This window comes from Dama dama, chromosome 19 (assembly GCF_033118175.1).
Source record: "Dama dama isolate Ldn47 chromosome 19, ASM3311817v1, whole genome shotgun sequence".
NCBI classification, from domain to species: domain Eukaryota; kingdom Metazoa; phylum Chordata; class Mammalia; order Artiodactyla; family Cervidae; genus Dama; species Dama dama.
The window spans coordinates 71,875,576-71,897,412 of NC_083699.1; the positions used below are offsets into that span (position 1 = coordinate 71,875,576).

Sequence of the window (21,837 nt, forward strand, 5' to 3'; positions counted from 1 at the left end):
TCACTTTCCGCCATTAGAGTGGTATCATCTGCACATCTGAGGTTACTGATATTTCTCCCAGCAATCTTGATTCCAGCTTGAGTCATCCAGCCCAGTATTTTGCATGAGGTACTCTGCATATAAAGTTAAATAATCAGGGTGACAATATACACTCATTTCCCAATTTGGAACCAGTCCGTTGTTTCATGTCTGGATCTAACTGTTGCTTCTTGTCCTGCATACAGGATTCTCAGGAGACAGGTAAGGTTGTCTGGTATTTCTGTCTCTTGAAGAATTTTCCATAGTTTGTTGTGATTCACATAGTCAAAGGCTTTGGTGTAGTCAATGAAGCAGAAGTAGATGTATTTTGGGATTCCCTATATGTCAATTCCAATCTCGTGATATTTTAAGATTAAGTATTCATTTCCTAGAAACAGTTTCTTCCTATGGTCCCATTTCAATGAGTGCTTATGTGGTGAAGGCAGCAAGGAGCATTCAGGAAGGAAACATGCTAACTCCCAGTTTGGTGCCCATGGTCTCCTGAAAGTTGTCCAGACCAACTGAATAGAACCAGCTACATGTTTTCACATGTGACCAGCTACATGTTTTCAAGTATCCAATATAAACCACCAACCCAACATGCCTCTGAATGCAACATGGGATCCAAGACAGACTCCAGCCAAAATTAATGAACCAGTAAAGGACTCACATCCAAGGTCCCTGACCCCAGGTATGGTAAGCAATATAGAGACAGACAGCAGAGCATGCTCCTCGACCCACTGCACACATCGAGCGACCCTACCCATAGGCCAGAGGAAGGCCCAGACACAGCAGAGGAGAGTTTCCCCTGGCTGGCCACTCAGGCCTGAGTGGCTCTGGAAACACGCCAGGATGTCCATAGAAGGTGCTTCTCTGGCGGTCTGTGGGCAGCTGACTCACTACCCCACACACTGGGTACAACGCATGGCACAGGCTGACCTCCAGGCCGCAAACCAAATGAATTACAAAGGCAAAATCCCAAATGATATCAAGTCTCTAACTCAGCAACACAGTTTCTAAAAACCTATTCTGGAAAACACTCAACAACTCCTTAAGGTCATAGAAACAAGGAAGGACAGGCAACAGACATGACACACAAAAGGAATGCGACACAGCCTGTCCACAAAAACGAGCAGGAAGAAGTGAGTTTGCAGCCCCCCAACACTACTACAGAACACTGTTGGTCCTAAAAATACCCTGGTACCTGGGGCAACGGGGAGGGGAACCACTTACAGGAGATCCATGATATCCTACTAAGTAAACACAGCAAGCTGAAAAACAGTGTACATATAAAAAACAATGTAACTCTGGTGAAAGTTGCTCAGTGAAAGTTGCTCAGTTGTGTCTGACTCTTTGCAACCCCATGGACCATACAGTCCATGGAATTCTCCAGGCCAGAAGACTGGAGTAGGTAGCCTTTCCCTTCTCCAGGGGATCTTCCCGACCCAGGGATCAAACCCAGGTCTCCTGCACTGCAGGTGGATTCTTTACCAGCTGAGCTATCAGGGAAACCTATACGCAGGCATGTAGGTAGATATATTTTTGCATGTGCAGAAAATGTCTGGAGGGTACCCAACACATTATTAGTAGTGTTACTCCTGGAGAATGATTTATTTGGCTTGGGGTAGGTATTAGACAGATTTCATTTCTTACTTCACTTTTGAACTTCAATCTTTTGGCACAATAATCATACAATCTTTTGTGATTAAGAATATATGGAAGCTGGTTTGATAACATACTATGGTTATATGTTATTGCAGGAAACGGAATGAATTCTATTACTATTTTTATAACTTCTTCTGAGATTAAAATTATTCCAAAATTAAAAGTTAAAAAATATATGAGAGAGACTACATAAAATTAGTGTTATTTCTGTTTTAAATGCTTGATAAAATTTGTCAGCGAAACCATCTGGGCTTGTAGATTTAATTCCCAGGGTTTTTCTTTCTTCTTCTTTTGCTTTATTTTACTTTTCCTAGAGCAGTTTAAGGGTTACAAGCAAAACTGAAGGCAAGGTCCAGAGGGCTCCCATACGCCCTCTACCACCACAGGCACAGCCTCCCCATCAGCAACATCCGCCACCTGATGGTGCGTTTGTTACAGGAAATGAGCTGGCCCTGACACGGAAGCCTCAGCTTCCAAAGCCCTCCCTCTTGTCATGCACCCCATGGTCTTGGACAAATGCATGATGACATATAGCAGTCATTAAGCTATCATACAGGGTATCTCACTGCCCTAAGAATCCTCTGTGCTCTGCCTACTCATCCTTCTCCCCAGCCCATGAACCCCTGGCGGCCACTGATCTTTTTACTGTCTCCATAGTTTTCCAGAATAGCTGGAATCTATAGCCTTTTCAGACTGATTTCTTTCACTGAGTAAAGGGATTTAAGATTGTTCCCTGTCTTGCTTGGCTTGATAACTCACTTCTTTCTAGTTCTAAATATTCTATAATATTCCATTGTCTCAGTGTACCAGTTTATTTATCTAGTCAGCTACTGAAAGACATCTATCCTGCTACTTCCAAGTTTGGGCAGTTATGCCTAGAGCCCCTGTAAACGCCCGGGTGCAGGTTTTTCTACATATCACCTGGTGAGATGAAAGCAAACTACGGTATGATTCACATTCACCCCTCATGACCAGAACTTAGAAGCCTCTTGCAGCTGAAAGAACTCCCTCCACCATTTCCCAGCTGCATAGCTTCCCTCTTGTGAACTTTCCAAGGATCAGCTGCTCTCCTCGGGCAGCTGGTGGGGGGGGGGGGGTCTGCCCTCCAAGCACCCCTCCCTCTCAGTGGCCCCTGGAGACCAGTGGAACAGTGGACACACACACTCCCTCCCCACCACTCCTGCTCCTCCCAGCGGTGACTCGCCTGGCTCACTCTCGCCATCCCCACACAGACAGCACTCACCCTGCTGACTGACCTTTCTGACTTCCCAGAGTCTAGACTGCTGTGAACGGCTTTTTACATTTTTAACACTGCCACCATTTCAGTGAGATGTGGGGAAGGAGAGTCTTCTTTACCTGACGACTGGCCATGAATACTGACCTTGAAAACCCTATGCCCCTGAATAAATGCCCTTGTCTGGAAAGCCTCTCCTGCCTCAGGCGCACAGACGCCCACACGTGCTCCTGCATCTGCCCCAGCAGCAGTGCCCGCTTTGGTCTCCCTGCGGCCTCCCCTTGCTGCCTTTCCCTTTGGGGTCTGGGCTGCTGGAGGGTTTGTTAGAGGCCTCCTTTGCATTATTCAGTTCTTCACAGGCAGCAACTGTCTTTGTTCCAATTATGACAGTTGTACTGATGGCTGCCAAGTTTCTACTGTCAGACCAGCCCTTTCTAGAAATGCCAGTCCTACATGTCAAATGCGCGGATCTCCCCAAGACGCCTCACACTCAACAGGTATGAACAGACGTGTTCTGCTTGTGCACACATCTTCAGGAACAGCCCCATCATCTCCCCGGCACTCACTTCAGGAACTCAGGAGTCACTCAAGAGCCTCCTGCAATGTCCCCCTCTCCACATCACGGCTGCTGACTCGATTCCAGCCCACTCTCCCCAAGGGCTCAGCCGCCCTCCAAACCAGCACAAACTTCTGCCCTGGGCTATGGTGGCATGCTCTCCAGTTTTTCTGCTTCCACTGTCATACTCACCCAAACCACTCTCTACATGCTCCCAGAAAAATCACTCTAAATTAGAGCAGGAAAGAGAGACTGACAAGAGATCACACCAGAGTATTTCAACTGCTCCTTAACACCTGGACAAACGGCCTGCTGGCTCCATCATTTATGAACAAACACTTGCTTAAAGCAAAGCACCCAAGAGTAACTACCCCTTAGTCCTTTTTAAAAAATAGAAAATTGGCTATCTCTGCCTTCAAGGTTTTGTGGTTCTAAATGTACACACTAATCTAATTTTAATATTCTCCCCACTATTTAGAAAAGGGGTGGAAGACTGCATACTTTGCGAGCATGACTCTTATTCAGCAGAGTGCCTTTAGAGAGCATATGCTTTGCTGTGCTGTCCAATACAACAGCCACTACTCATATGTGGCTATTTAAACTTTCGTTAATTAGAAGTAAATTAAATGACCGTTTAGTTCCCCAGACCCACAAGCCACATTTCGAGAGCTGAACACCACATGTGGCTCGTGGCTACCACACTGGATAGCACAAAACATTCCCACCCCGCAGACCTCAGGGTGCCCATCACCTCTCATCCACACCACCACTGGCTGCAGGTGGCACCTGCGTTTGCTTCAGTGCTGGGCTAGACCAGAGTCTGGTCCAAACTCCTCCCTGGGATCTGCACAAATCCTCCCGTGAGCAAGCCCCCACCCTCCAACCTGTTCTCTTCACCACCTGCCAGGGGGACACTGTCTGGAAGCCCAGCCCACTTACTCTGGCTCATCCTCCTCTGTCTAGCACATGCTGCCGTCTTCTCCCTCACCCTCCTCACACGTGCCTTCAGAGCAAAGCCGGAAGAATCTGTCTTTCCTCCAATGGCCCTGCTGGCCCAGGTCTGATGATCAGAGCTGACGGGGCCCTCCATACACCTCACAATACTGCCAGTTTTTCAGCCTGTCAGCCTCACTAGCTCATGAGCATTTTTGTTCAGTCTGCGGAAGCTTGCTGAGAACAGGATGACAGGCTGAGGGTCTTGGGCTGCTCTAAGGGAAATGTCACAGGCTGGGAGGTCTGAACAACAGGTCTGGAGGCTGGACGTGTGACCTAGGTGTCGCAGGGCTGGTCCCTCCCGAGGCCTCGCTCCTCGCATGCAGGCAGCCGCCCATCGGGGTCCTCACAGTCGCCCCCCTCGTGTCCATGTGCTCTCCATGTCTCTCCCTCTTAAAGACACCAGGCTTACTGAATCAGGAACCCGTATGGCCTCATTTAACCTTAATCATCTCCTTAAAGGAATGCAGTCACACTGGGGGTTAGAGCTTCAACATGTGAATTTTGGGGAACAGAGTTCAATTTGTAACACAAAGATTATCTAATGATAAAGTTAGAATCTCTATTTCTATAAGCTTTATTTCAAAATGGTCCTAGTTTTAGTTTTCCTAGCCGTTTCCTGACAAGCCTAATCCGTAGGCTCCTTCGTGTTCAGACAAAACCTAAGGACATAAACCCACGCGTGGAGGAGCTTACCAGGACATGCTCTTTTCAGTTGCCAGTTTTCAACAAGCACAGGCATACCTTCTGACATTTCAAATTCTCAATTTAAAGGTTCTTTACCAAAGACTCTGTAGAAAAAGTCTGAAGTCTGAAAAGGAATAAAAGCTCCTTCTCTCTTTCCAAGATGGTGATTTTAGATCATGACAGTCAGTGTAGACTAAAGGAAAATCTTAAACCATGACAGTCAGTGTAGACTAAAGAAATAGGATGTCTATTCTTTCCTCACAGCTGGGTAAGGAAGTAAAGCACTGCACTCAATATGCCAGCAAATTTGGAAAATTCAGCAGTGGCCACAGGACTGGAAAAGTTTTCATTCCAATCCCAAAGAATGGCAATGCCAAAGAATGTTCAAACTATCGCAAAGTTGCACTCATCTCACAGGCCAGCAAACTAATGCTCAAAATTCTACAGGTGAGGCTGCAACAGTATGTGAACCAAGAAATTCCAGATGTTCAAGCTGGATTTAGAAAAGGCAGAGGAACCAGAGATCAAATTGCCAACATCTGCTGGGTCACAGAAAAAGCAAGAGAATCCCAGAAAAACATCTACTGCTTTATTAATTACGCCAAAGCCTTTGACTGTGTGGACCACAACAAACTGTGGAAAATTCTTCAAGAGATGGGAATACCAGACCACCTTCCATGCCTCCTGAGAAATCTGTATGTAGATCAAGAAGCAACAGTTAGAACCAGACATGGAACAACGGACTGGTTCCAAAGTGGGAAAGGAATACGTCAAGGCTGTATATTGTCACCCTGCTTAACTTATATGCAGAGTGAGTGTGAAGTCACTCAGTTGTGTCTGACTCTTTGCGACCCCATGGACTGTAGCCTACCAGGCTCCTCTGTCCATGAGATTTTCCAGGCAAGAATACTGGAGTAGGTTGCCATTTCCTTCTCCAGGAGATCTTCCCAACCCAGGGACTGAACCCGGGTCTCCTGCATTGTAGGCAGATGCTTTACCATCTGAGCCACCAGGGAGTACCTCATGCAAAATGCCAGACTGGATGAAGCACAAGCTGGAATCAAGATTGACAGGAGAAATATCAATAACCTCAGATATGCAGATGACACCACCCTTATGGCAGAGAGTGAAGAGGAACTAAAGAGTCTCTTGATGAAAGAGGAGAGGGGAAAAGTTGGCTTGAAATTCAACATTCAAAAAACGAAGATCATGGCATCCAGTCCCATCACTTCACGGCAAACTAATGGGGAAACAATGGAAACAGTGACAGACCTTATTTTTGGGGGCTCCAAAATCACTGCAGATGGTGACTGCACCCATGAAATTAAAAGATACTTGCTCCTTGGAAGAAAAGCTATGACCAACCTAGACGTCATATTAAAAAGTAGAGACATTACTTTGCCGATGAAGGTCCATCTAGTCAAAGCTATGGTTTTTCCAGTAGTCCTGTATGGATGTGAGAGTTGGACTATAAAGAAAGCTGAGCACTGAAGAATTGATGCTTTTGAACTGTGGTGTTAGAGAAGACTTCTGAGAATCCCTTGGACTGCAAGGAGATCAAACCAATCCATCCTAAAGGAAAACATCCTGAATATTCATTGGAAGGACTGATGCTGAAGCTGAAGCTCCAATATTTTGGCCCCCTGATGCAAAGAGCCCACTCATTGGAAAAGAGCCTGATGCTGGGAAAGACTGAAGGCAGGAGAAGGGGATGACAGAGGATGAGATGGTTGGATGGCATCACTACTTGATGCACATGAGTCTGAGTAAGCTCCGGGAGTTGGTGATGGACAGGGAAGCCTGGTGAGCTGCAGTCCATGGGGTTGCAAAGAGGCGGACACGACTGAGCGACTGAACTGAACTGAGTAATACACACCAAGTCTGTACGGAAACCCCTGCATGGTTCATGGTCCCCCAGCAAAGACTTGAGGTGCTGACCCAAGAATCCAGGAACTCACAGAACACAGGCCATTCATTTCCTGTGTGCAAAGGGGAAGGGGCCAAGGAGCATCCAGGAGACACTTCATCAACAGATGACAGAGACGACCAGTGTAGGTGTTTCCATCCCAAGGTTTCTCTTTACCAAATAGCATATATTTTCCCAGTCTTTTTAACACACAGCTTTAACATCAGAAATGTTAGATAATTTAAGGGCATAAAGACTGATCTGAAAGGACTGTCAGCCTCACTCAGAAGCAAACTCACAACAAATAAAACACCACAGGAAGAGTTCATCTAAGGACGGACCAGCAGCTCACTTCCCACTCACGTCAGCCTGCTTCCTTCCCACCCTTAGCTTGGCTGTGTCGTAGTAGAAGGACCCAGGGCTTTGCATGAGTTCATTTTTATATTAAATAAATGTTGCATGTCGTGTCAGGCAAAGAATACTAAAAGATGAAATTGAAGAGTTTTCAGAATGACACATCTTCAGTAGTTTTCAACTAAAACGACAAAGCCCCCCCAGCCCCCAATACTGAGAAGAGGGCTCAGCAGCAACAGGCAGGCTGACCCCTGCGGACATCCCACATGACTGGGGACAGCAGCGGCCTTGACCCAGGTCCTGCTGGAGGACTCTTCCCTCCAGCAGACTGGTGCCCCATCCCCATCTCTACTCAAACCCTTCAGTCCTGAATGTGCATTTCTCTCACTTGATAAGCCTGAAGGTCAAAGGACGACAGGGACCTGAACAACCCTGCAGAGGCCCTCCATGCGCCAAGAGCAGGGCTCTGACCCTCGAGACTGGGCTGTCCCCCCAAAGGGCACCCTGACACCGCCTACTCCTTCCTGCCCACTGGCTGAGTGCCCAGTGCTGAGCGGGACGGTAGGCACTCACAGGTGCCGTGACTGCCGAGGGGGAGACAGGATCCTTACCTCATATTTGTGGCTCAGATTAGGCCACAAGCCACAGGGGAGGCAATGACAGCACAAGGATAGCAAATCCGCAGCGTCCCGGCACCTTCCCACGCGTGAAACATTTACCACACAGGCAGCAGGCACAACGCCCCCCCAGCACAGCAGAACCCCGGAGCAGCCTGGCTGGCATTCCCACCCCTCCTCCTCACCTCACCCTCTGCCTCCATTGGTCTCAGTATGGGGATGGAGACCCTGTGGGAGGTACCTGTCAGAGCATGGCCCTCCTCCACCGCACCCTAGGGTCAGTGTTTATCCACAGCTCACCCTCCTGGCCCCACCATTCACCAGGCTCCTTCCTCGGTAGCCACGGCCGAGCTAACCCAGCTGCATCGAGTGCTGCCCCCCAGCCGTATGCATGGCTCCCACCCCCCACCACCACCCGTCTGCCCAGAGGGATTTCCTGACCCCCAGTCTGAAGTCCCCTCCCCACAGTCCCAACCTCCCTTCCTCCAGCAGGTGTTAACAGGAAGCAAATGGACAGGGAAAATGGTGCCTTCCTCTATGACAGACACTGGGAAGGTAAAAGGTCAATGGACCTGGGCGGCACTTCAGCTTGGGACACAGAGGAGAGGACAGCAGGCTCGGCCCTGCTCTTGTTGAGCATCGCGATGCCCTGCTAAGCAAGAGCCAGCCACAGATGAGAGGATCTTGAGGAGGGCAGACAGTTCAATTCAATACACGCTGACCAACAACTATGTCCCAGGAGCCATCTCAAAAAGCCAGGTCATGGATACAGGAGACAGACCTGCCGAGTAAACAGCAAACAGCCCTCCCAACACGGGTCTAGACCAGTGGCCCTGCACGCAGTTCAGGTCCTCCAAGCAGCAGATGTGGTGACAGGATCAGATGTGAAATTTATGTGGGAAAACGGGGAGGGGCCCAGAGGAGGCTGCAAGCTGTTAAACGTGACTGTGGAGGAAGAAGACAGGCGGGTTTGGAAGGAGAAGCCCGAGACTCCAGGCAGCTCCAGGAGTGTCAGGCCATGTGGGATCCTGGAGCCAAAAATCCCTCTGAGGAATGAGGCAGCTTCAACTCCTACAGCAGGAGTCATGGCCTCAGTGTGGGGTCAGTGTGGACCCAGAGGCCAGCAGGGGAGGACCAAGTGGACCAAGTGGCCACTGTGGGGCCGGAGGAGACTTGAGTCTTGGAGCTCCACCGCGGGTCCTCCCCGGCTGGACCAGATTCACAGTGCACTCATCTCAGTGTAACTCTTTCCCTCCCAGGAGTTCAGAGCAAGAGACACTCCATCCTGGTTCAATGGCTCCCCGAGGCACAGCTCAGGACTCCCAGGGCTTCACTGAATCTGAGAAACTATTACCAAAAAATTAAGTATTCAAGTCAATTAAGGGGGATTCTTGATTTAAAACTGAGAATAAATACCATGTGTGGTTTTACTCTTTTAAAAATTATTTATTTATCTATTTATTGGCTGTGCTGGGTCTTTGTTGCTACCTGCCGGCTTTCTCTAGTTGTGGCAAGTGGGGCCTACTCTCTAGTTGTGGTGCTCAGGCTTCTCACTGCGGGGGCTTCTCTTGTTGCAGAGCCTGGGCTCTAGGCGGGCTTCCACAGTTGTGGTGCATGGGCTTAGCTGTCCTGCAGCATGTGAGATCGTCTCAGACTAGGAATCGAACCCATGTCCCCTGCACTGGCAGGTAGATTCTCAATCACTAGACCACCAGGGAAGTACTTTATTCTTCCATTAATTCAACAAAGATCCACTAGAATACCTAAAATGTCCTAGGGGCTGAAGACAGGAAGTGCTCCCTATGAACTGGCAAAGAAAAGTCCAAGTAAACAATAAATACAAAATTGTGATAAATCTTGTAAGAATGACAAAATAAGTGTTAAAGGAACAAAAAAGCCAGCACCTAACTCTGGGTTGGGGGCAGATGGCCTGTTCTCAGAGGAAGGCAGAGCTTCAAAAAGAAAGTGAAGCTTAAATTTAAGTCTTAAAACAAAGGCAGGAACTCAACAGGTACAGAAAGTTGGCAATGAACAGCATGTGAAAAATTTTAGGATATTAAAGTGGAAATCCTAGTATTGATATTCTTTTAAAAACTTATAAATCCAAATTCTTTAGAGACAACTCATTAAGATGATTTACTATAACAAGAAAAACAGTTCTAAAGGGAATATACCTGAATCATGAATAATGGATTTTGCATAAAGTAGGATGGACATATTGATACAAGCAGCTAGTCAGTAAGTATAACTTTTAAGGATTTTCAAACATATATTTTATAAATTGAAACATCTGATTGCCCATAAAAATATAAACAGAAATTGCATTATACTGGGCAACAGCTAAAAAAAATGCTATAAAAAGTAGAAGAAATACATGTTGACATCTAGGTATTTCCTTAAAAGCTTTTCATATTACATAGTCTTATTGTTCAGTCACTCAGTCGTGTCCAACTCTTTGCAACCCCATGGACTGCAGCATACCAGGCTTCCCTGTCCTTCACCATCTCCTGGAGCTTGCTCAAACTCATGTCCATTGAGTTGGTGATGCCATCCAACCATCTCATCCTCTGTCTTCCCCTTCTCCTCCTGCCTTCAATCTTTCCCAGCATCACGGTCTTTTCCAATGAGTGGGTTCTTCAAAGCAGGTGGCCAAAATAATGGAGCTTCAGCTTCAGCATCAGTCCTTCCAATGAATATTCAGGATGATTTCCTTTAGGATGGATTGGTTTGATCTCCTTGCAATCCAAGGGATTCTCAAGAGTCTTCTCCAACACCACAGTTCAAAAGCATCAATTCTTCAGTGCTCAACTTTATGGTCCAACTCCCACATCCATACATGACCACTGGAAAAACCACAACTTTGATTATATGGACCTTTGTCAGCAAAGTAATGTCTCTACTTTTTAATACTCTGTCTGGATTTGTCATAGCTTTCCTTCCAAGGAGCAAGTGTCTTTTAATTTCATGGCTGCAGTCACCATCCACAGTGATTTTGGAGCCCAAGAAAAGAAAGCCTTTCACTGTTTTCCCATCTATCTGCCATTACATAGTCTGGTAGTTCTCAAAGGTGTGGCTCTCAAGAGCTTATTGAAGCTTAAAACTTATTGAAGGCTTATGAAGACACTCTTAAAACTTATTGAAGACCCCAAACAGCTTTTATTTGTAAGCTATCAATGTTTACCACATTAGAAATTAAAACTGTGAAACTTTTAAATATTTAATTAATTTAAAAAACTGTACACTAAACCTACCATAAATAAATAATAATAATTTCCAAAGCATTTAGTGATTTCAGGTGTTGTTTTACTCTTACGAGCCTCTTTAACATCTGGCCTCTCAGAAACAAGTGGATTCTCCTCACCTGCTTCAGTTCAATGGCCTACAGGATATGTGGTTAAGGTCTACGAAACAAAATCAGCCTCACACAAACACGGGCTAGAAAAGCAAGGAGTATTTCAGTAGTCTTTTCAGCTCACTGTGGACATTCTTCAATACCACACCCAAACTAGGCAAACTGCAGGTTCTTAAACAATAGTTGCAATGTAGAATCTAAAACCTTATCAAGGAACTTATCGTACTGTTATGTTGCAATCCATTGGTATATATCTGAATGGGTCTTTCACCCATGCACAGATCTGAAACATGATGCACTGGCCATTTGGAAAATATTGGTTCACAGAATTATGCAGCTCTTTCAAACGTGGACATATTTCACCAAATAATATCAATAACTCACACTCTGGACTTCCTTGCTGGCGCAGTGGATAAGAATTCGCCTGCTAATGCAGAGGACATGCTTTGATCCCTGGTCTGGGAAGATTCTGCATGCTGAGGAACAACTAAGCCCATGCACAACCACTAAGCCCACGCACTGCAACTACTGAAGCTTGCATGCTTAAAGAAAGCCCAATGACAGCAACAAAGATCCACTGCAACCAAAAATACATAAAGAAATATGTAAACTATTTTTTAAAAAAAACACCTATAGGCTTAAGGCAGTCCTTATGTGAAGGTGGGGTTAATACTTAAAAAAAAAAAAAAAAAAAAACTCATTAACACTGCCACTGAGCCCATCAAAAAAGTCTTTAAGTATTCAGAAGCACACACGCACACACACACACACACACACACACAGAGAAAGTGGCAAGAACTCCAAAAGACTGGACAAATATGAGGGAAGGGTCACAACACAAAGACACCAGGCTGGGCTTTGACAGGTGAATGGAATTTGGACTGAGAACTTTCATATACCACAGAATATTTAAGAAGCACAACAAATGTTTATCGACGTGAAGGCAATGTCAGGCTGTCATTTTGAAAACTAAGAATTAGATCACAAATTTTAGAAATCAAAGACGTTTAATGAGAAAAAAAGGTTTTGTGAAAAGAAGTTCCTTCCTCACATCCACAAATGGAGCTTTTCTGCTTTATGCTCGATTCCGTCCAGGCTAAGCCCCTGCTGTATCAGAATACAGGAAAACAAAAAACAAAGTTAAAGCCATGGAATAGACCTACTAACCAGGATGAAAACACAGGAGTGGGACAAATGTAACCTATTGTGTAGGAATTTCCTCTCTAAATCTCTGCAGGCCACCAAAACAAAGAATAAACTTTACACCATTATTCTCTTCTCTTTTTTTTTCAGGTTTACAAAAAAAGTATTCGAAAATACAGGGACTTCCCACATATCCCCCCTCTGTGCGCACACCACATCCCCGACTGGTATTAATGGGGTACATATGGTACAACTGATGGATAGTATTGATAAATTATTACGAACTATAAGTCCATAGCTAACTTAAGGGTTCACTCTGTGTTGTACATTCTATGGGTTTTGACAAATGCATAGAGACTTGTGTCTACCATTACCGTGTTACACAGAACAGTTTTGCTGCCCTAAAGATCCCCTGTGCTCCACCTACTCACCCATCATCCTCGTTTTTAAGCAGTTCAGCATCGTTCGGTCTGTGCTGTTTCCTTCTCCCTCCACCCTGCACCTGCTGTCACCTCTAAGTTTTAAGCAACTCCTCATCCAGACAAATGTGACTAATGTGAAGGCATCCAATTTTGACATTACTATTCTAATTTAGGGGCTTCCCAGGTGCGCAGTGGTAAAGAATCCACCTGCCAATGCAGGAGATGCAAGAGATGGAGGTGCAATACCTGGGTTGGGAAGATCCCCTGAAGAAGGAAATGGCAACCCACTTCAGTATTCTTGCCTGGAAAATTCCTTGGACAGAGGAGCCTGGTGGGCTAGAGTCCATGGGGTCGCAAAGAATCGGACACGACTGAGCAACCGCACACAGTAGCATTCTACTTTAAGGAAGTTTCTCTAAAATAGTGGGGGGTGAGTGTGTGGGGAGGAGAGAAACATCACATAGGGCAAATAAGAGTCCCACTTTCTACTTCTACTTGAAAATATTAAAATGACAATGAAAATGACACTAGTTTGGGTTGCTTTAGAACCGTACTGCATTAGTAACATCTTCCTTTATTTATATAAATAAAACTTTACTGATGTAGGGGGTAGGACAGAGGCCAGGGCTCCTGTCTCCTTGGCTGCACCACACTCTGCTGTCCCTTCCCGTCAACACTGTCTTCATTTCCCCAGCTTAAGCTACTATCCACATACACTTAATCTTATACCTTTTATGCAACTATACATCTTCTACATACGGCTAAAATGACAACAGTATAAAAGGATTCAATAGAGCAGTGTTTCTTTTGTTGAAATACTTGTCTTAACGTGTGTTCTGTCCTACAAATTATGAAGTTCTCAACCTTATCTGTCAACTCCCAGGAAGAATTCAAACATACAACCACAAAACAAGGACCTGAAGGAATAACTAACACACTGGAGCAGAAATTAGGAGCACTGTTCAAAAACATATTTGAAATGTGTAAAATCTAAACTGTAACTATATGATTTTCCCTGGATGAAGAACTAGAACAAACTCAGGCCAGTAGTTCCTATCAGAAACATTCCTAAATTCAGTTTTTTCAGATTTTCCAAGAGCATCTCATCACCAAGAATTCTCAAGTCCACCCTTTTCCAACTGAGTTTCATTGAAAAAAAGAAAACTGTCACAAGTCACAGAACTTTTAAAAATCTGGATGTTAAATTCAAAGCAGTTGCATGTAAATGCTGTATTACCTGTAAAACAAAGATAATAGCACCACCTACCTCCCTAAGGTGGGTGAGGATTTGGTGAGTTAGCACAACCCTGTGCATATTTATTAGATAGTTGTAAGAATTCACTAGCCTGACCCCAATGAAACTCGGTTCAGTCTAAGGAAAAAATGGATTCTAAAAGTTGAAAATGTATTTAAATTTCAAAAACAGTTACGCATTTAGATGCTTCTCTCCGAGGGCTGCGAGGTCTCCTGACCCCGGCCAAGAGCTAACTCTGCGCTGACAGCCACGCGGAATTCGGGACCTGAGCCTGGAGGTTACAGAGGGTAACGCCGCCCACGCCTCTTAGGCCCAATTACTCAGTCTGTTTTAAACAAACAACCACTTACTGCACATGCTTTCTTAATTTTAAAAAATTCCCTAAGAGAGGCTAACAATCTGGTTCAAAGTGTTCAGCGCTTTGCACCTGTTAAAGCATTCCAGGCTCCCAACTATCCCGAGAGGTAGGTGCGGCGACCACCCGGTCTCGCAGGGGAAACCGAGGCACGCGGGAATGCAGCCGGCGCCGTCCCTACGCGCTGACACGCGGGCCCTGGCTGGGCAGTTCACTCGGACACAGCGGTCATCCCCGTCCGGGTTTCCGCGCCTGAGGCCACACACCCAAAGCGCGGCCACCCGCCGGGCGCCGGAAGCCGGACGCGAGTCGGGGTCCCGGGTGTGAGCGCCAGGCAGGGGTCCGGGTCGCATTAAGGCGGGGCCGGGCCTGGGCAGGGGTCTGGGAGGAGAGCCGGGCGGGGGTCCGGGTTCCGGGCCGCTCACCTTCCGACAGCTCCAGCTCCAGCTCGGCCAGGCTCTCCCGCACCTCAGCGGGCAGCGGCACCGCCTCCAACGGGCAGCCGCGCTCGGCCATGGTCCCGCAGCAGGACTGCCGTCCGGCCGCCTCGCGCCGGGCGGGGTCGGGGCCGGGGTCGCGCCAGGCCCAGCCCTGGTGGCCGCGCGGGCGACAGCTACGTCGCTCCCCTAAGCCCCGCGGCCCGCATCGGCCCTCAGGGAGCCAAGGCGGCGGGCAGGGGGGCGGCCCAGGCGGCTCCACAGAGACACGGGCGCGGGCACGAGCGCGGGCAGCTCCTCTGCCGCCGCCGCCACCGCCCCGCGCGTCCCCGACAGCCCTGCCGGCCCTGCACGGAGCGCGCGTGCGCGGTGGGAAGAGAGGGCAGGGGAGCGCGCGTGTGCGGCGGGTAGCCAGCTTGGTGGGCGCCTGGCCCCGCCCAGCAACACCAGACGCTCGCTGCCATTGGCTGCGAGGACGCGGCGAAGCCGTCCCGGGCTTCTGTTGACTGAGCCGAGAGAAAGTCACTCCCGAGAGTCTCTGCGCGGGAGGCTTGGATCGCGGTCCGGCTGGAGCGCAGGCTCCGCTGACAGGGTGGCAACCTCAGTGTTGGGGTCTCGGGCTCGAGGCCTCTCTCAGCCCGTGTGCTAGAGCCGTTGAACTCAGGCGGGCGTCAGTGCGCGGCGATCCCTCAGGCCCCTAGGCGGGCGAGCAGCGGGCACTGGTGTGGAGTCCGCGCGGACGGTGGGGCGCAGCTGAGATGGAGAACTTTGAGGCTTCCGGGCGCGTTGGGCCTACTCTTGAGGAATGCGTCCACATGCTTTCCTTCCAATACGGGTGGGCTTCACTCGTGGGGCTTTTCACAACTCCCAGGAGCCAGCTAGACACCCCGGACCTCTTTGGACGTCCTTCATAGACCCGTTATGACGTGTGTTAGCCCAAGTGCTTTTCAAAACAGCCTTGGAAGGAGCTCCAGCAGCAATTTCAGACGGTGCGGTGACCTTGGGAAGTGCGAGGACAGACATGAGGGAACTACAGACGTGCGGGGCCTTGGGGGGGTTGGGTAGTGGAGCTGCACTGAGCGCCCCCCCCCCCCCCCCCACACACACACACTCGAGAATCCAGAGGGAACTGTTGCACAGTGTCGTGGGAAGTGTGTCTGCCTGGTGCAGCACTGGACTGTGGTGGACGCGAGTGACACAGCTGTATGCAGAGGGTCACTTTCCTGCATCGCATCCTTCAGGTGACAGAGGCAGCAGAACGATCTGGCCACTGGGCCAATACAGAAGGCCTCTGATGAGCAGTGCTTGCCCCAGTTAATTTTTCACCTGTGTTGAGGTAGGAATGTGAACCAGTGAAGTGAATGAATGCCCTAGTGACCGTTTTATGATGGAAATATTAGCTATAAGGAAAGATAGTGGAAGTGGGCATCATCTAAATGGTGCTGCTAGTGGTAAAGAACCTGCCTGTCAATGCAGGAGACATAAGAGATACAGGTTTCATTCCTGGGTGGGGAAGATCCCCTGGAGGAGCGCACGGCAACCCACTCCAGTATTCCTTAATATACTACTGATGCTTTTCGGAAAAATAACGGACAGCTGATGGCTACCAATAGACCATTGAAAGTGATGGAGTCTCTTTGATTGCATGCGAAGAAATCCTCATTTCCTTCATTGAAACAAGAAAGACAAGGACTAGGCTCAAGAGTCTCTATGATGGTAAACACCCAATCAAGACAATTCTGTTTTGCTAAGTTTGGGATCCTGGTTAGGGAAATCTGGGTAGATGCCCTCAAAGATTTTCTCACCCCGCCCCCCACCCCATCCCACAGTACTCCCTCGACTGTCTTGAACCTCTGGAGCCTGCCCATGTGGCTCACCTTTCCCTACCAACCTAGCCCCCCACTCCCCAATCTGTTGGACAATAGGCATATAATTATGGTTATTTCTTAGTATAATTCAGCTGAACTATAACCCCCTTCCCCTCAAAAGAACATATTAGTTTGCTAGAGCTGCAGTAACGAAATGCCACTAACTGGGTGGCTTAACAGAAGTTTATCTCACAGTTCTGGGGACTGGAAGTTAGAACGAAGTGACAGGGCTGTGAGGAAAGGATCTTCTATTCCTCTGCTAGCTTCTGGTGGTTTGCTGGCAATCTGGTGTTACTTGGCTTGTAGATGCATTGTGCCAGTCTGCCTTGATGTTCATGTGCCTTTCTCCCTATATGTTTGTCTGTTTCTGTGTCCAAATTCCCTGTTTTTAAAGATACCAGTTATTGGATTTTTCAGTTCAGTTCAGTTCAGTCGCTCAGTCATGTCCGACTCTTTGCAACCCCATGAATCGCAGCACTCCAGGCCCCCCTGTCCATCACCAATTCCTGGAGTTTACTTAAACTCATGTCCATCGAGTCGGTGAAGCCATCCAGCCATCTCATCCTCTGTCATCCCCTTCTCCTCCTGCCCCCAGTCCTTCCCAGCATCAGGGTCTTTTCCAGTGAGTCAACTCTTCACATGAGGTGGCCAAAGTATTGGAGTTTCAGCTTCAGCATCAGTCCTTCCAATGAACACCCAGGACGGATCTCCTTTAGGATGGACTGGTTGGATCTCCTTGCAGTCCAAGGGACTCTCGAGTCTTCTCCAACACCACAGTTCAAAAGCATCAACTCTTTGGCGCTCAGCTTTCTTCACAGTCCAACTCTCACATCCATACATGACCACTGGAAAAACCATAGCCTTGACTAGACGGACCTTTGTGGACAAAGTAATGTCTCTGCTTTATAATATGCTATCTAGGTTGGATTTTTACCTGTCCTAATTATAATACTGATCTTAATTTGATCACCTGTAAAGACCCTATTTCCAAATAAGGTTACATTCATGAGTACCCGGGGGTTAGGACTTAAACATCTTTTCCAGGGACACACTTTAGTCCATGACAGGTTTTAAGAACCAACCAACTGCCAGGAGCTAGGCAAGTTTTTGTGAGGCTGGATTATAAATGTGCTTGATAAGTGGTGGTCCCCAGCATCCTTGTTTAATTCACCGGCAGGAGCCCTGCAGAAATCAGAAAACTGGAGTGTAAAGTTGGTAGAAGACTTATGATCAGTCTTCTAAGATACAGGATTTAACACCTAGGCAAAGACTGATAGCAAACCCCTAAAGTGATGCTATGTCTATTGCTATATAACAAGTTACTACACACTTAGTGGCTTAAAACAAGGATCATTTATTATCCTAAGTTGCTGAGGGCCGGGGCATAGTAGAATTGACCTACGTCATCTAAGGCTTCAGTTGGAACAGCTTGAAGGCTGGAGGTTGGAATGATCTGAAGGGTCATTTACTCACATGTCTGACAGTCGATGCTGGAGCACAGATTGGAGGCATCAGCCAGCATACCCACACTTGGCCATTCCCACTAGTCAGTGGTGGCTCACCCCTGTAGGCAAGAGCTGACAGTAGGAAAGGTTGCTTCAGAACAGCATTTGGGGGGGGGGGGGGGCGGGGGATTGGATCCTAGTAGAAAAGAGGCCAGGAAGGCACTTGTAACTGACAGAAGTCAGTACTGCAAATTACAGTGGCAGCAAGGTCTGAGTGGTAGCCAAGGGACCCTGACCCGTGGACAGTTGCAGAAATGGTCAATAAAACACAGCATCCCTAGAGGCAAAACAGATGGGCAGTTGAAGACACCACCAGAAAAAAGTTAAGGATGGATGAATAAGAAAATCAGGATCAAACAGCCAGTTTCTGGACTGAGCTGGTTTTCAGATGTGGTACTGAAGAGGTGGCCAAATACCAAGAAGGACCCTGCAGTATACCACAAGTACATACAGAAATGAATCCTGAAGTCCTTTTCCAGAGCCTAATAGCCATTTCCTTTGATAACTACACCCAAGGGGAAAGTGGATAGCCAAACATTCTAAAGACACGTACACAAAGTCTGAATTGACTTTGATATCCAGACATCTGCATTATCATCATGGCTCCCCTGTCAGAGTGGCTGCATATGGTGGCCAGATAATTAATGGAGTCCTCCCCAAGGTCCAGCTTACAGTGGGCCCACCAGCTCTGTGGACCTGCTTGGTGGTCATTTCCCGTGTCCCAAACTGAATAATTGGCATTGATGTACTTGGCAATTAACGTTACTCTCAGGTTGGGTCCCTGACCTGTAGGGTTAAAGCTATCACAACAGGAAAAGTCAAGTAGAAACCTCTAAAACTGATCTATTCCAGTCAAGATCATAGAATCTCTGGGGGTGGGACAGTGGCAGAACTGGGGGCCACTTTTAAGGATCTAAAGGATACAGCATGGTGGTCCCCCAAGTCTTAAATTCACCAGTGTGATCCCTGCAGAAATTGGATCCTGGAGGATGGCAGTAGCCTGCAAACTCAACAGAGTGGTAGCCCTGATAGTAGTTTCTGTGTCAGATGCAGGGGGTGGCTACCGATTTGGTGTGTTCTTTTCTGTCCCATCAGAAAAAAAAGGATCAGCACCATTTCACATTCACATGGAACACAGACGCAGTTTTGCCTGAAGGCTATGTTACCTTTCTTGCTCTCTTGTAGTCCAAAGACTTCACCACCCTGAAGAATATCACACTGCTCCATTACATCAATAATATTACAAAGATGCTGGAGGCCTTGGTAAGATACAGGTGCTCCAGAGAGTAGCAGATAAACCCTGTGAAGATTCAGAGACCTGCTACATTTGTAACATTTTTAGTGATCCAATGGCCAGTGGTGCCCTAGGGCATCCCTTCCAAAAGGCAAAGACAATTATTGCATCTTGCACCTTCAGCCATCAATAAAGGAAGATACTGTTGGATCTTTTCAGGTTCTGGAAATGGCATATTCCACACATATGAATAGTGCTCTGGCCCAAATACTGGGTGACTTGGAAGACTTCCAGCTTTGAGAAGAACCCAGAAAAGTAAGAGTTTTTGTAATTGGTCGAGGCTGTGATGCAAGCAGTTGTGCTGCCCCAGCCATATGGTCTAGCAGGTGATGGTAGTGGTGGGAAACGATATGATGTGGAGTTTCTGGCACATCTCAGCAGGAGATTAACGAAGCAGAACCCTAGGTTCTGCCATGCCCCTGGAAGCAGAGAATTATTTGCCTCTTAGGGAAAAAAAAGTCTTGGTGTGCTTCTGTGCTCTGATAGAGATGGACCATTTGGCCTTGGGACACCAAGTGACCATGCAGACAAAACAGTGCCTTGTTAGGGGGTTCTGCCAAACTCACAAGATCATCAGGGTGGTTTGGCCCAGCAGCAATCCACCACCAGGTGCAAGGAGAATGTTCAAGACTGAACATGAGACTGTTCAGGGGTCACAGGTGAGTGCAGGATAGGTGGCCCAGACCCATAGGGCACCCACTGCTGTTGTATCAGAGCCCCTCTCTCCTTTCACACCTATGACCATATGGAGAAGCATTTAGGACACATGGACAGAGGGGGAAAATCTTGAGCCTCATTCCAGGATGGACTGGCTTGGTGGTGGTGTTCAGTCGCCAAGTTGTGTCCGATTCTTTGCAACCCTATGGACTGCAGCACACCAGGTGTTCCTGTCCCTCACCATCTCCCAGAGTTTACCCAAGCTCATGTCCATTGAATTGGTGATGCCATCTAACCATCTCATCCTTTGTCACCCCCTTCTCCTTCTGCCTGCTACCTTTACCAGCATCAGGGTCTTTTCCAATGAGTCGGTGCTTCACATTAGGTGGCCAAAGCATTGGATTTCAGCTTCAGCATCGGTCCTTCCAATGAGCATTCAGGGTTGATTTCCTTTAGGATTGACTGGCTTGATCTTGCAGTCCAAGGGATTCTCAACAGTCCTCTACAGCACCACAGTTTAAAAGCATCAATTCTTCGGCACTCTGCCTTCTTTATGGTCTAACTCTCATGTCTGTACGTGACTACTGGGAAAATACCATAGTTTTGACTATCTGGACCTTTGTTGGCAAAGTGATGCCTCTGCTTTTTAATACACTGTCTAGGTTTGTCATAGTTTTTCTTCCAAGGAGCAACTGTCTTCTAGTTGCGTGTCTTCTAGACTTCATGGCTGCAGTCACCATCCACAGTGATTTTAGAGCCCAAGAAGAGGAAATCTGTCACTGTTTCCACCTTTTCCTCTTCTATTTGCCATGAATTGATGGAACTGGATAGCCATGATCTTAGTTTTTTTAATATTGAATTTTAAGCCTGACTCGGTACCTGAGATCAGCATGAAAATGGACAGCAGCTACATTACAGCCTCATGCAGGGCTGGCCTTGAAAGACAGCAGTGGAGACATATCCCCCACTGGGCAGAGTTCCTTGTCATTCACTTGTGTGTAAGTAGTGGCCCAAGGTGAGAAAGTATGTGGACACAGGGCAGTGCTGGGTGACCTCTGTGACTGGGCACTAGGAAAGCATGTGGGAAGACGTACTGGGATGGACATCAAGCAGAATGGCCTTGGTATAAAATGTTAGTGCCACCAGAGGGCACCTGTGAACACAGTAAGTCACCAAGCAGACAGCAATTCTAACAGTTGACATTTGACAGCATTTCTTACTGGCAACCTGTGTGCTGGCACGATGGGTACAAGGACAGAATGACCAAAGTTATGGAGCTGGAGGCTATTTATGGGCCCAAGGCTGATCCAACTGCTCGCTTGGTCTAACCTGTCAGCAAGAGACCAATGAGGAGCTCCTGATGTGGTTCCTTTCACAGAGAAGTTCAACCAGCCATTTGCTCTACTGGAACTCTTCCATCCGGGAAGGGCCAGCAGTTTTGTTTTCACAGAAATAGATTCATACTGCATAGGTAGGCTTGGCCTCCTGTCCACAGGTGTCGGCCAGCAAGGGCTTATGG

General features: G+C 47.5%; 1 protein-coding gene across 5 annotated transcripts in view; it reads right to left on the reverse strand.

The window, feature by feature from the left end:
- DIP2A (disco interacting protein 2 homolog A) overlaps positions 1-15,223 on the reverse strand; it is a 110,154-nt gene extending 94,931 nt beyond the window's left edge. For 3 of the 5 annotated variants that reach the window (XM_061167382.1, XM_061167379.1, XM_061167378.1), the window contains exon 1: positions 14,983-15,222. In XM_061167382.1, the coding sequence (XP_061023365.1) occupies positions 14,983-15,073 (91 nt within the window). In that variant the 5' untranslated portion in view covers positions 15,074-15,222. Of the gene's footprint in view, positions 1-14,982 lie in introns of all 5 variants that reach the window. The other 2 variants (XM_061167381.1, XM_061167380.1) reach the window with 1 other exon arrangement.
- Between the last annotated feature and the right edge of the window lie 6,614 nt (positions 15,224-21,837).